This window comes from Panthera onca, chromosome E1, assembly GCF_046562875.1.
Source record: "Panthera onca isolate mPanOnc1 chromosome E1, mPanOnc1 haplotype 2, whole genome shotgun sequence".
NCBI lineage: Eukaryota > Metazoa > Chordata > Mammalia > Carnivora > Felidae > Panthera > Panthera onca.
In genome coordinates, this window is record NC_138352.1 from 5,966,612 (window position 1) to 5,982,299 (window position 15,688).

The window sequence follows — 15,688 nt, forward strand, 5'->3', positions numbered from 1 at the left end:
AGTATCTGCTGGGAGCCACATTGTCAACCCTTCGGTCAGGCAAGTGGAAAGCTCCTTGATAGGGTTCAAGCAGATGTTCTGATATTTTACTGAGAGGGAAACTGAGTCTTCACAAGATTCACATTCAAACAATAATTATTTAGTAATTACCATGAGGTTGGCACAGTGAAATATGGCTTCCCATTCACTATCTCGATCAAACTCACAATAACTCAGTCACATAGGTGTTCTTATCCCCGTATCATGCACGAGGGCACTGAGGTTCTGAGAAAAGTTACTTTCATGAACCACTCCAGATACTGGGGACAGACCTGGAATTGGAAGTCTGTCTCTCAATTCAGGATTTCTCTACAAGACCAAAAAACATTGTATTTCAGACTATTGCTTATTAAGATCATTCATTTTTAAGGCAAAATAATTTGGAATTATAATTTTTCTTTTTAATTTTTTTTTAAAGTTTTTGTTTAATTTTTTTAACGTTTATTCATTTTTTGATAGAGACAGAGAGTGAGTGGGGGAGGGGCAAAGAGAGGGGGAGACACAGAATGTGAAGCAGGCTCCAGGCTCTGAGCTGTCAGTACAGAGTCTGATGCGGGGCTCGAACTCACGGACCATGAGATCATGACCTGAGCTGAAGTCAGACGCTCAACCGACTGAGCCATCCAGGAGCCCCTAAAATTTATTTATTTATTTTGAGAGAGGGAGAGAACATGTGTGGGGGAGGGACACAGAGAGAGGGAAAGAGAGAGAGAGAAAGAGAGAGAGAATCCCAAGTAGGCTCCTCATTGTCAACTTGGAACCTGACATGGGGCTCAAACTCACAAACGGCAAGATCATGACCTGAGCCGAAACTGAGAGTCGGATGCCTAACCAACTGAGCTACCAAGGCAGCCCTGCAGTTATAATTCTTACTGCTTTTGTATGATCTTGACATCCAGAAAATGGGGAAACATAATTCCAGACTTCCCTACTTCTTTACAAAACAGAGCATCATTTTTGGATATGGCAGATTTATGATTAGGTTGTAGATATTACATAAGAAAAAAAATGGGCTAGAAAGAGGCCGTCCAGATAAAGTTACCAGCAATGTTGTAACACCTGGTTTCTGTTTCTCCCTCCCAGCTCCAGGATTCAGTCCGGTTGTTTGCTCGTAGCATAGCAGAACCCCCTTTCTTGTCTTAAACTGGCACAAGACTTTCTTAAATTGATTCAGGAGAGATTGTAGAGTTCTATCAGGAAAGAGGTAAAGTCTTTCATCACTGAGAAGTTAGACGGCAGAAGTTTGAACAGAGGGGTTAAAGGCTGGAGCTCAATCCGAGACCTGCTCTGGGGATGATAGCAGCTGAGGAGAAACAGGAGAAGGCCATGGAATGTCAACAAAGGAGAAACTGTTTGAAAATTGGGAGACAGGGAGTATTTAGAGAAGTCTGGGCAGTATCTAGTGGGTTCTGGGCGAAGCAGGTGTTCAATGGCTGAATGAAGAGCTCCACCTAATTGTGTCTGAATGTCTTTGGAGGATTCCAGGCAAGACCAGGCTCTAGCATAATTCCAAGGCAATACATTGTGGAATAGGTTTTGAGCAAAATAACCTAACTGGTTTGGGTTCTGTCCTATCCCATGAACTCCGTCCTTCTTTCCTCCTCAGCGGCCAGGGCCCACCCACAAGTGCCTTCTGACCACAGGTTCTTGCTCTGGCCCCCTTCACACGCCACAGGGCTGCCCTCAAGCCAGTCTCTAAAGACAATGACCTGCACACAGAATCCAGGCCACCCTTTCTACTCTCTGCCTCATCAGCTCTCATGTGTCCACTAAAATTTATCTCATCTAATAGTCGCCAGGAAAGTAACTTGATTACCGATGACCTCACGTAAATGGTGTACGTGCTCCAGAAGTTACTTGTGAATATCAAAGGCCAGGGGCATTAATAATTGAATTTCGCCAGAGATATTTAGAACATTCTCTGTGGCGTATCTCAAATTATACAATGACAATTCATGTCACTATTAAAATATTTTTATTAAGTAGATGCTAAAGGTAAGATTGAATTTTACTTTATTTTTTTAATTAATTAATTTTTTTTGCTTATTTTTGAGAGAGACAGAGCATGAGTGGGGGAGGGGCAGAGAGAGAGAGGGAGACACAGAATCTGAAGCTGGCTCTAGGCTCTGAGCTATCAGCACAGAGCCCGGCGCGGGGCTCAAACCCACAAACAGTGAGATCACGACCTGAGCCGAAGGTGGATGCTTAACCAACTGAGCCACCCAGGAGCCCCTTTAATTTACTTTTCTAATGTTTATTTATTTTTGAGAAAGAGGGAGATAGAGCATGAGTGGGGGAGGGGCAGAGAGCGAGGGAGACACAGAATCCCAAGCAGGCTCTAGGCATCAAGCTGTCAGCACAGAGCCTGACACGGGGCTTGAACTCCCAAGCTGTGAGATCACGACCTGAGCTGAAGTCAGACGCTGAACTGACTGAGCCACCCAGGCGTCCCTGAATTTTATTTTCAAAGTGACATGGGATTAGAAAGTTTTAACCATTTTGTTGCATCGTCACCATGCTGAGGAAAAGTTTAAGTGTGAAGAACTATCAATGAGAGCAGTCTGCTTGGTAGATAGCTGAATTTGAGAGACTGGCAAAATGGCAGAGGGATCCCTTCACAATGGGTGCATCTGACTGAGGTCCTTCTGCGTATCAAGAAATGGGGTCAGATAGGGAGGATGCTCACTTGTGCTGTTGCAAATACTCCCTGTCATGTGGATAGCCCATTTGAAATTTGCTAAATCAGTAATGGTTTCTCCCCGAATTCGTATAAAGATCTAGAATACTAAGGGCTAAAAGCAGATCCCCCTCATCAAAGTAAATTACAAAGCTTTTTTTTTTTTTTTTTTTTTTTTATGTCTGAACGTAACACAATGAATGGGGTTTGAAAACAGTCGCTGTCAGGATCGGGTCTGCTGACCCCTCGAACTTTCTCTGGGTCGTCTCTGTGGTGTGGAGAAAATTGTAATGACTTCGACAGCATTCTCAGGAAACAGCCCAGCATCCTGACCTGCCTTGCCCCTTAACTCTAGCTGCTCCTATAGGAGAACTCCGTGCACGACAAAGAAATTGCAGTCTTTTTTTTTTTTCCTGCCTTTGTCATTAGTCACCTGGCAAATAATTTGAAACTGGCACCGAAGGGGGACCCCAGATTCAGCACTTCCTTCTGAACTTTGTATTCCACAATTTTGTCATTACAGTGCTCAAATTCCCATTTTTAATAAAAAATGGAATTTCACATCCAGTGATACAGTCCCCATTGGTTGCTAGAGGGCAAGAACATGCAAAAAGACATACAGAAATAGGTACATCGCAAATGATTTTTCGTGACGGAATGGAAGGTGATGAGATGATTATGAATGCATGGAGGCATTTTCAAAGCTGGGTTTTCATCCTAAGAAACGTGCATGTTACACATAGAATGTCCAGCCAACCCACAAGTCTTAGCCTCTATTATTTAATGGTAAAAAATTGGGAAAGTGCTCAAATTAACACAACATATGAGACAAGAGATTAATAAACATTTTTGTCAAGTCATTTTGACGAAAGGTCATCCATAAAATTCTTTGCCATTGGGTAATCTGAGAAATGGTTAAGACTCATTAAACTAGTTTATTTATAATCTGGCATTTAGTGTAAAAGACCATCTCTTTTAGAAAATGTATCATGCACATGGTTGGCCAGTCAACGAATCAAATGCAGGCATCTAAACAGAATCTGAAGGCTTTTCTCTGGATAAGTTGGAATAAATGATCAATTCAACATGGTGGGCCATGGCAGGGGCACAGGGCACGGTGGGTTTAGGGCAGAACTCTCACAGCTGTAACTTGTCTCCCTGAAACGATTCCATTATTTAGAAATAAATTTTGCACATCATCAAATTTGCTCCCTTACAGCTTGTATTAATTGAAAATTCATTCACCAATTAGCATGCTGTTGAAGGTGTTTTTAAAATAGCTTGTTTGTAACAGTCGTTGGCACTGCTGGAATTCAAACTGCATGCCATTTCAAATAAAAACCTTTTCTTTTTTTTCTCTTGGCAGTAGAAAAGAGCAGAGTCACACAGTAGCTCTTGATTTATGAACTGCGTTTTCTTATTCTCAGACTTCCACAGGGTGTGCGGTTCCCTTTCAAAGGAGCTGGGTTGGGGGCCTTTAACAAGGAAGCGATTCTATCTCCAAATCGACTTTTTAATTTCCAATCATACGTGCCTTTGATTAGAATTGGTCCCATTCTCATGCCTCCGGTGATCAGCTGAGAGAATGGAGACGGAGGAACCTTCGGCAGCTTTCTTCTGTTAGGAAAGTGTCACTCAGTTAACAAATCACACAGGAACCTAGGTATGTGTTGTGAACAAAATTTGTGGAAATATTTTATGTTCAACATTCCGGTAAGCATTTTGTCAGCCCTGGGTCACATCCTGAGATTAGGCAATCATCTCTCCAAAAACCCGATTGGGGATAAAGGAGGGGATATTATGACTCAAAACATATCTGGAGGACAAGTGGGCAGAAGGCTCAGGCTGGGGGCATGGGGATGGACGGAGAGAAACGTGTACATGCTTTACAGGATGTTTTGGCTGAAAACAGAGTTCATCCTCACAGTGGTCCCCGAAACAAAGTGTTTATTGTCCAGTGGGCCTGATCCCTGGAGAAGAAGAAAAATGATTCCTATTGACTGGAAGGAAGTTAACTCTTTGCTCCCTTTTGCAGGGAAGGTGTTGGATAAGTAGCTAGTGATTAATTTCCTTCATTGGTTTCACGGGGAGGGGTCTCGATGTCCGCAATAGTGTTTACTCTCACTGCATTTTCTATACAGCAGTGGCTGGATTCTCTAGTGGGAATCTTTTCTCCCCCTTATCCTCCCTGCCCCCAACTGGCACAGGCAGATTATGGGGAAAGCATATTCTAATAATTAATACACCATTAAATTGGGCTGCAGTGACTTTTTTTTTTTTTTCTGGCATAGAAGTAGCTAAAGGCCATTTAACACTGAAGTTTTAAAACTTACTTTCAGACTTGAGCTGGGAAAACCACTGGCCTATTCCACGGATGCTAAAAGCGATAAGAACTGTATGTTCTACCCTGATCTTTTAAAGATTGAATTGGGAGGGGGAAAAATGATTTTGCTTACAGATGGCTGTGAAAACATCAGAAATACATGTCAGAGCTGGAGAGAAGGGTCCAATTGTAGTAAGCTCCCTTTAAGAGGGAAACAAGATTAGAACTTCGGCAAATTTTTGGCTTCTTTTGAGAGGGAAAGAGAAGAGATTGCAGTGTCCAAAAAAAGAAGAGGAAAAAAAAAAAAAAGGATGGATGTCATGAGACAAAAGCAGAAGCAATTTTATACCTTATTGAAAGCTTACCTGGGCGTGGTTTTAACTCCTCTGGGGTTAAGAATTTTTTTTTTTTCTCCTCTTAAAACTAAAGGGGCTAGGGGAAAGGGCTTGAATCTGAAATAGCATCCCTGTCAGTTCTGTTCTGTCCTGGGAAGTATACAAGGAAGCAAAACCTCCGTGGAAGAGAAGGGAGGCAGCAGTCGCTGGAGGTGAAAGTCTGCGGCAACGAGTATGTAAGTTACACGTTAGCATGAAGGTGGTGATGCTTCATTGCGTCCTTTTTAGAAAACCCATCTGGGGGTGCCTGAGTGGCTCAGTCGATTAAGCGTCTGACTTAGGCTCAGGCCATGATCTCACACTTTCTGAGCTGGAGCCTGCACTGGGCTCTCTGCTCTCAGGGCAAAGCCTGCTTCAGATCCTGTCTCCCTTCTCTGCCCCTCCCCTGCCTTGCGTGCCCTCTCTCTCCTTCTGTTTTAAAAATAAATAAAAACATTAAGAAAAAGGAAGAAGAAAAACCATCTGACTTAAACAGAAGGCTGTTAAGGCTGCTATTCAAATATGTGAATTGTGTTTTGCCTTTTTACATTATAGATGGCTTTGTTTTCTAAGTGCCCTCATGTCAGAAGAGCGAAAAAAAAAAAAAAAAACAACCCAAGACTTTTGTTTATATCAGGTCAGAAAAGGTAGTGAGTCTTCATTTGGGATAATCATAGTGTTTACCCAAGCCTTGTGCATATATAAAAATGTTATTTTCTCTAATTACATATTTTGTTCCTATAACGACTGAACTGAATTCTAAACTGAAAGGAGTAATCAATACTGAATGTCTCTGCCGTTCAAATGAAGCCTTCACCATTTCAGACGGCATGAAATTGCTTCAAATTTGGCAAATTGCTACAAAGATGGAAATTAAAATCTAAAGCTGAAGTGTATTTAATTTTCTTTTTTGCAGATCTTAACTGAAAACTTAAATCAACAGATAGGAATAGAACTATTACTATTACGAAATCCACCTGGATGCTTGAAGGACATAGGGAAGGATGAGCTATTACGGCAGCAGCTATCCGATTGTAAACGTGGACCCCAAATACCCAGGCTACCCCCCAGAGCACATCGTAGCTGAGAAGAGAAGAGCCAGAAGACGTCTGCTCCACAAAGATGGCAGCTGTAATGTGTACTTCAAGCACATTTTTGGAGAATGGGGGAGCTACGTGGTTGACATTTTCACCACCCTGGTAGATACCAAGTGGCGCCACATGTTTGTGATATTTTCTTTATCCTATATTCTCTCCTGGTTGATATTTGGCTCTATCTTCTGGCTCATTGCCTTTCATCACGGTGATCTGTTAAATGATCCAGACATCACACCTTGTGTTGACAACGTCCATTCCTTCACCGCGGCATTTTTATTCTCCCTGGAAACCCAGACCACCATAGGTTACGGTTACCGCTGTGTCACTGAAGAATGCTCTGTGGCCGTACTCATGGTGATCCTTCAGTCCATCTTGAGCTGCATCATAAATACCTTCATCATTGGAGCCGCCTTAGCCAAAATGGCAACCGCTCGAAAGAGAGCCCAAACCATTCGGTTTAGCTATTTTGCACTCATAGGGATGAGAGACGGGAAACTTTGCCTCATGTGGCGCATTGGTGATTTCCGACCAAACCACGTGGTAGAAGGCACAGTGAGAGCCCAACTTCTCCGCTACACAGAAGACAGCGAAGGGCGGATGACGATGGCCTTTAAAGACCTAAAGTTGGTTAATGATCAGATCATTCTTGTCACACCAGTAACTATTGTTCATGAAATTGACCATGAGAGCCCTCTGTATGCCCTTGACCGAAAAGCAGTGGCCAAAGATAACTTTGAGATTTTGGTGACATTTATCTATACTGGTGATTCCACGGGGACTTCCCACCAATCCAGAAGTTCCTACGTTCCCCGAGAAATTCTCTGGGGCCACAGGTTCAATGACGTCCTGGAAGTTAAGAGAAAGTATTACAAGGTGAACTGCTTACAGTTTGAGGGGAGCGTGGAAGTCTATGCCCCCTTCTGCAGTGCCAAACAACTGGACTGGAAAGACCAGCAGCTCCACAACATGGAAAAAACCCCTCCGGTCCGAGGACCCGGCACGTCAGACACCAAGGTCAGAAGAAGGTCATTTAGCGCTGTTGCCATTGTCAGCAGTTGTGAAAACCCAGAGGAGACCACCACCTCGGCCACGGATGAGTGTAAGGAAGCACCTTATCACAAAGCTGTCTTGACTTTAAATAGAATCTCTGTAGAATCCCAAATGTAGTTCAAATTGTGATCACGAGGGCTCCCACCCAATCATTTTACTCTGTAGCCAGTCACCTCGAGGCGAGTAGTTATACAAGGGCTTTTAAGGGATGTTATAGCTATGTGCCATGGTGATAGGGGATAAGAAGAACATGTTAAATCTGGTGAAAGATCATCTAAACATGACATAGTACCCAATTGTTTAAACTCTTTTTTTTTTGCTAGCAAATTTTGTATTAGGGATGCTATTAAGAGCCTACTTGATTAGTTTAAATTTCATCTCCTTTTATTACACCATATAGTTGTATCTTCAATAGGAGGTATGGTATTCAGTAATGGAGAACAAAGGTAGGGTACTGGAATAAATAAAAATAGGAAGATGGGCAGCCAGCATAAATAACAAATTTTTTACATCGATAGTAGTTTCCCATAAAAGCATCTTGTCATCCAACCAAGGTATGCGAGAAATGCATCCAGTAGATTGTAACGTTAAGATATTTAACTGAAGTCACCTGGCAGGTTTGATGTTTGCCCCTCGTAGTGTCTTGGTATCAGCAGAGAAAGACTCGGTGGCGGTGAGAAATAGACACCTGCCACTTACCCAGGTGATGATCGTTGAGTGCTAGAAGTTGGTTTGTTTTGTTTTGTTTTGTTTTGTTTCTCACTGATAAAGCAGAAGAAGAGTGGACATGATTCAGAGCAGTATTTCTCTCTTAAATGCCTTGGTTGACTGCAACAAAGAAAGGGCTTTATGTAGAAGAGCAGAAATAAGGCAATGAACGATAAGGGGCTTCCTTTGTCCACCTCTCGTCTTCTCTTGGAAGATGGAGCCGTTTTTTTTTGTGTGTGTGTGTGGCATGGGGGGGTGGGGAGCATAATGGAGGGAGGGCAGGGGAAAGATACTTATGTGTGCCCAGAAGCAGTTAGGTATGCTTCCTGTCTTGGTCACTTTACAAGACATACATGACTTGAATTCTAGATTTTAAGAAACTCTTCCTTTGAACTTGGAACAATCATGTAGATAGAAGATTTTGTGAAATAGAATTAATGTGATGTTTATGCATATTATTAAATGGATAAGCTAAGTGCTATGGAATTGCTTAAATTTTAGGACATGAGATAAATTTGTATGCTCTGTTTCTGTGTTAAAAGATGTTAATCATGGTTACTTTAAGCCCAATCCCTTATGAGTAAAAAGACACTTTAAGCTTTCTGAATCGAACAGTTAAAGGGTGCCTGGGTGGTTCAGTCGGTTGAGCGTCCGACTTCGGCTCAGGTCATGATCTCACAGCTCGCGAGTTCGAGCCCTGCATCAGGCTCTGTGCTGACAGCTCAGAGCCGGGACCCTGCTTCAGATTCTGTGCCTCCCTCTCTCTCTGCCCCAACCCATTCACATTCTGTCTCTGTCTCTCTCAAAAATAAATAAACATTAAAAAAAATTTAAATCAAACAGTTATTAGCTGCATCCAGAGTTATCTGTTTGTTTTCTTTCTTTCTTTCTTTTTTTTACATTGCTGCTGAGCTGACAATAAGTATATGCCCCAGTGTTTCTTTGTTTATTTTATTTAAATATATGTACACACACAGTTTTTGCTTTCTCTGGAAAAGCTCCCTATCCCCCTCTCTCCATTTAAATTAAAGCACACAAGTAAATTGAACTGAATCATATAGTCTGTGCTTACCAATAAAAGTAAAATAGGTAGGTATGTGAAGTGTTTTTCTTTTTTTTCTTCTTCTTTTTTCTTTTTTCCATCCTCCCTTCCTCCCTTCCTTTTCCTCTTTTTCTTTTGACTATGAGCAATGAAGTTACTTTCTAAATGCACATGTGCAAATCTTTTATTCCTGTTGTTTTATGGATTAAGAGTTTTGCTCAGGTCCCAAGTTGTAAAACTGTCCTGAAGCTTAATATCAGAGATCTAAAGAATGCAATTTTTTTCCTATTTGGCTTCAGAAATGCAAAACCCATTTTTAAAATGACACATGCATTGCAGATTTGGATTTGTAGCCGCGATTACTCAGCTAAATTAGAGTACTATGGTCTACCAAGTAGCAAACAACCAGCACCACGACAAATCCAAATGCCCTTCCCCTGACTTTTTAAGCTCCTTTCACACACATCTAGTTTCACTTCATTTTGCCTTACTTCCTAGGCTCTGCCTAGCCATGATTCTGGTTTGGTTAGTATCAGAATAGACGTATCAATGAGTACATTCTGCTGTGCTCTGTCTCCACCATTAAGACCTCCTACCCAGAATAAAATGTAAAATACGCATTCACATGTAACATTTGTCCCTAATTTTCTGTTTAGATTTATAACATACTTTGATGCCCCAACGAGTTACTTAATAATAAAGATCTCAAAGTAATGCAAAAATTGTGTGCATATGCCTGTATTTCAGATTAGTACAAACTCTGCCGATGTGGTCAGCGTTGGGTGCAGAGCACCAAAAAAAAAAAAAAGGAGATGCTCTCTTACAGAATTAGAACATAGGCAGAACTATAAACATTTTTATGGGTTTTTAACAGCTTGTAGAACAGCTATATCCGAATTAGCAGTTGTGTTTCCGTAAGCTTTGCAAGAAGGCTCCATGAAAAATGGCATTCTAGTTTCAAAAGCTCTGTCCATGATGAGAAGTAGGTCAAATATTCTTTCTTATGGCAGCTATTTTGTCCCTCAAGATGAAAGTATTCAGTGGACTTAATTAGACGGGAAACACACTATGGCGTCAAGGCATTCTCTGCTGTGTGTCCCACCTGTGAACTTGGCCCTTGAAGAGGGAAGGAGATCTGGGAGAGAGAAGGAAATGCTGTTTCATGTACCACCGGCTTATCAAGCACCTTATGCTTTGCACATGTACACTTAGCCCCCACAACAAAACAGTGGGGTGGATATTTTTAATTTCCATAGCATCAAATATCTATCTCATTCTCTGCTTCTTCCTAACTAACCAGTTCCCAAATGGGACAGCAACTTGCCAGACTAAAAAAAAAAAAAAAAAAAATTGCAACTATGCTTCCCAGTCTCCCTTGCAGCTAAGGGGTGGCAGGCGGGGGTGTGGGGGTGGGGGGTAATACTTGGCATGGATCTGGGCCAGGAGATGTCAGTAGCGTTCCTTGAATGTGACCTTTAAGAAAGCTCTTTCGCTGGGTCTGAGGTGGCACATGTCCTTTTACGCCCTGCATCAATCCTTCTCCCCTAGACCTCACGGACGCCCCTTAAAGGGACGTCAGGAAAGTAGGAAAGAGGCAGCCCAAGATTGCAGATCTCCGGACTTCTTCTGCATGAGTGGAAATAAATGGTTTCTAACCGAATGGTGAGAGGGAAAACATAGGAGAGTACGCATAAAGGGATCACTTGGGTCCAACTTGTACTTGATGGAGTCAGTCTCTGTGGAAAGCACATATTTTCTGGGCGTTTGAGGAAATGCCAGTATATTGTAAAACAAACACAAAAGAATTACTTTGGGCCTGGAAAGCCCTCTGAGACACTGACGGCTGAGTGACCTTGATAAGAAGATTGACTAGGACCACTCTGGGGCTGCCCTTTATCTTCTTCCTTCCCTCCCCCCGGACTTATATCAGTAAGACTTTCACTAGGGCAAGTGACCGAAATCCACAGAGACTCAGGCAAGCAAGCACAAGTACAGCTTGGGAAAAAAAAAGCAAAACTCTGCTAATAACCCTTCTCAGGCTCCTAGTGAGACCAAACTGCATCAACTTATTCAAGTGGACTCTAAATACAGACCAAGGAATCTAGACCCTTACTTTGGATCTTTGTATTTCATGACTTCTGAGTTGGCCAGGATATGTGTCAAGCAGATTCTTTGGGCCACCCTCTGGGCCTAAATAATGAGGCACCAAATTTCATTTTGGCTTAAAATAGTCTATTGGTTCCATTCATTACAAGCTCTGATTCTTCTGCTTGAATGTTCTGGAAGGTATGTGGATAAGCCCCTCTGCTTTCTTTCTTTCTTTTTTTTTTTTTTTTTATGTAAGGTAAGCTTCACCTGTGCGTTCCCAGAAACCACCCTACACACCCTTGGTACCCTATAAATCACAAAGCCCTCCCTCAATTCTAAATTTGGTGTGGCCTTTCTTTCCTCTCTCACTTTCATTTTGAAATCAGCAGCGTGACCTATATTCCAGAAAAAAGAACTTGGGGTGCCACATACAGAATATACAAGGAAGGATAATGACACAGACAAGACGGACAGATTAAACCGCAGGGAGGTGTTTGGCAAATTCTCTGCAGAAATTCTCCTGGGCATGAGGCCTTTGAACATGAAAGCTGGTAACTGAGATTCAGTTCAGATAAATCTGTGGGCAGAGAGCAAGCGAGGGCCTCTATTTTCATGAAGAGGCAAAAATCATGGGTGCCAGGAAACCATCATTGGTCTGCATTGCTTTGGAGCATTTCTTCAGTAAGAAACCCCTTAGAACCAAGAGGATTCCCAAGTTCGTCTTGCATGGCTCCTACTTTTCTTAAGCAATTTAACACAATCCTTTTAGGACTTGGGCTGTGAATTTGGCAGAGGGCAAGCAGTATCTATCCTATCATATCACCCTGTGCTGCCCCCTTTCCTCGGGAATGGCGATGCCTGTGGTTTGGGATCTTTTGTGCAGAGACCGAAGGTTTAAGTTGACAAGGCTACACGTTTTGATGTTCAACGGACTCGTAGTTGCTGAGTACCTGGTGGATATTTTTAAATAAACTGAGTTAAATAAACTATTGCCCTCTTGTTGTTTGGTCTCATTGATTTATGCTATTTGATAAATACTGCACAGTGAAAGAATGCTGCATCTAGAGTCTATCTGTCATCCTAAGAAAAAGGAGCTGGACTGAGACTAAGGAGCTTCCAAAAAAAAAAAAAAAAAAAAGGCAACCCGAGCTGCGTAATCACTGAACTCAGGCCCTGGATGCTAACTTTGGAGCCTCTGTAGGCTGCAGAGAAACAGGTTAATCATTTAAAGTTTTCAGCAAGCCCAGTGGATGAAAATCCAAACAGATTAAGTCTTGCTAAATTACATGGCCAAGGAATGCTTTTCCTCTATGCTATCATTTACCACAGGGGCCTATAAAACATCCTTAATCACTATCTAAGTAACTTGAACTTGGGACAGACAGAGCCCCAAGAGGTTTGACCCTGTGAAAACTTCTTTACAGAAAGTGATCAGAAACTTACAAATTCCACATAAAATACTTGAGTCACATGCACTATGTACTGTGGGTAAAGGCTCTTTGTTTGAATTAGAAACACATGTTATCGATCAATTATTTATTCTGCTACCTGTTGGTTCCATCTGATACCAGTTTGTGTGGGAAAGGGAGGCCAGCTATAGGGGACAGGTTAAGGACACAGCTGCCCGTTGCCAGTTCCACAATCAGCAACTTTTGGGGCATCAGAGAGATATCAACTCGTTTCATCAAATTCTATTTTGCATAACCTCCAGCATTAGAGAGGTTATCTGCCCAAAGAGACACGGCCATGGAGGGGCCGCAGAGGAAGAAGACACAACCATCAATGCCCAAGGCTCTTCTGAATGGGCAATGAGCAGTTCTGACGCTGAGGTTGAGTTGTTTTCATTATGTAATCATTAAATGGGAAAAACGATCGTCTCAACACACTTTGTTAAAAAAGAAGCCCGTTATTTTCTAGAAGGGCTTCTGAAATGAACTGTTAGTTGGTCATTGATTATTTAGAGAGACAAGAGAGTGAGCAAGGAAAAAAATTATGTGGGAAACAGCTGATAAGAGCCATGATGAGTAAGGATGATCTTCTCCAAGATGTAAACAAAAATGATTGCAGTAAAAGGGCTCACCGCTTTCCAGGGCACTGCTAATGCACATCCCCGTGCACTAATCCACAGTCACCAGGCCTTTTGCCTTGGAAGCAGGAACATTTAGTCCTCTGGCGGGGCTGCCCTTAGGGAATAAACAAACACAATGTGGCATGGGATTTATCGCCCATTAAATGGACACTGCTGTGGGTTTTTTTTCTTTATTTTTGAGAGAGAGAGAGTGAGAGAGGGGCAGAGAGAGGGAGAGAGAAAATCGCAAACAGACTCTGCACTGTCAGCGCAGGGCCCGAAGTGGGGCTGGATCCCAGGAACTCTGAAGTCAGGAGCTGGATGCTTAATGGACTGAGCCATCCGACGCTGAGGTTTTGAGGCAGGCCCTTCAAGGAAAGGAGGCCAACGTGAGGGGGAGACACAGATCTGGGCTGACGGCAATTGCTCAATTGCTCATCTTATAAATTGTGCAACTTAGAGCAAACGACTTAGCATTTCTGATTCTTCGTTGCCCTACCTAGAGTTTTCCTTGCCATATTAAGCTGTCATGAAGAGTGGAGGCTTCAGAAACGGACTGCCTAGGTTTAGGTCTCATTTCTACTGTTTTCCTGCTGGGTGACTTTGGGCAATTGACTTAATCTCCCTGTGCCCCAGTTTTCTCAGCTGCGAAGTGAGGAACGGAATAGAAACCACCGCACCGTCACTGCAACGGTTAAGTGCACTAAAATCTGTAAAATGCTGGGGCGCCTGGGTGGCGCAGTCGGTTAAGCGTCCGACTTCAGCCAGGTCGCGATCTCGCGGTCCGTGAGTTCGAGCCCCGCGTCGGGCTCTGGGCTGATGGCTCAGAGCCTGGAGCCTGCTTCTGATTCTGTGTCTCCCTCTCTCTCTGACCCTCCCCCGTTCATGCTCTGTCTCTCTCTGTCCCAAAAATAAATAAAAAACGTTGAAAAAAAATTTAAAAAAAAAAAAAATCTGTAAAATGCTTACGGCAACGTCTGGCACGTCGTGAGTGCTAGTAAAGTGCGTGCTATTGTGGCCAGCAGCAAACTCATCTCCTTTCGTGTTCTGTCAATTAATTTACATTCCTTGACCTTTGACATTGACTTAAGCCAATAAAAAAAAAAAAAAAGCAAGAGAAAAGAAAAAAAAATTAAAAACTGTCATTTGGAATTTGGTAGAAGGAATATAAATTATTCTCATCCCAATATAAATTATTTGCGTACTCTCTTAGCAAAACCACTTCGGATTAAGTAAACCACACTTCCTCCCCGTTGTGTGAAGCATCAGGATTCAGTACAATGGTGCTCTGAGAATGAAAATGCCACTCTACTCACATACACCGAAGGCTTAGTGACAGTACTAAATGAAGGAGACATCAGGCTGTATCATACAGGATACTCTGCGGTATAAGCTACCTAGGAGACATTGCATTTACGCAGTTTCAACCACTGTTTAACCATTTTATAACATAATATCATGATTGTGTTCAAACTTCTCAACATGTTCCAGCAAAGTAAAGGGGTTCTAAGAGAAGCAGGATCATTATCCAGCAACGACCCATCACGACCAATCAAGCCGCAGCTAACTGAACCCGGAAAAACTGCTGACTTACAAGGTGCTGGGCCCCATGAGTCTGCAAAGCACCCAGAAGACTGCGAACCACACTTCTTGTGCCAGAAAAGACATGTGTGCAACTCATCTGGGATGAAGGAAAAACCATTCTTTTTCTTTAAGGTAAGACATACAGTAGTAGGATGGCCATAGACTTCACGTCAGACAGAAGTGGGTTCAAATTACAAGTGTGTTCAGGGGCACCTGGGTGGCTCAGTTGGTTAAGCGTCTGACTTGGTTGGTGGCTCATTTGGTTAAGCTCAGGTCATGATCTCAAGGTTTGGGAGTTCGAGCCCCACATTGGGCTCTGTGCTGACAGCTCAGACCCTGGAGCCTGCTTCGGATTCTCTGTCCACCTCCCTCTCTTCCCCTCCCCTGTTCACGCTGTCCCTCTCTCTCAAAAATAAATAAACCCTAAAAAACAAACAAAAAAAACCCTTGCCGGTCATGTGAACTTGGGCAATTTCTCAGTTGTCACTGAACATCAATTTCTTTAGAAGTGTAAATGCAGATAATAATATCTATCTTGTGGGCCAATTGTGAAGTGTGTACCAGCATATTCACACACACATACATGCATGTACATAAATATGTATGTATATACAGGCATAGACAAAACTACCTGGCAC

At 42.5% G+C, this 15,688-nt stretch overlaps 1 protein-coding gene and 1 long non-coding RNA gene across 4 annotated transcripts in view; one reads left to right on the top strand and one right to left on the bottom strand.

Moving 5' to 3' along the window:
* The window catches only part of KCNJ16 (potassium inwardly rectifying channel subfamily J member 16), an 85,830-nt gene extending 77,925 nt beyond the window's left edge, over positions 1-7,905 (top strand). For 2 of the 3 annotated variants that reach the window (XM_060645562.3, XM_060645558.3), the window contains exon 2: positions 6,330-7,905. In XM_060645562.3, the coding sequence (XP_060501545.1) occupies positions 6,418-7,677 (1,260 nt within the window). In that variant the 5' untranslated portion in view covers positions 6,330-6,417 and the 3' untranslated portion in view covers positions 7,678-7,905. Of the gene's footprint in view, positions 1-5,468; positions 5,611-6,329 lie in introns of all 3 variants that reach the window. The other variant, XM_060645555.3, reaches the window with a different exon arrangement.
* The window catches only part of LOC132687397 (uncharacterized), a 127,103-nt gene that overhangs the window by 88,540 nt on the left and 22,875 nt on the right, over positions 1-15,688 (bottom strand). The gene's annotated exons all lie outside the window — the stretch shown is intronic.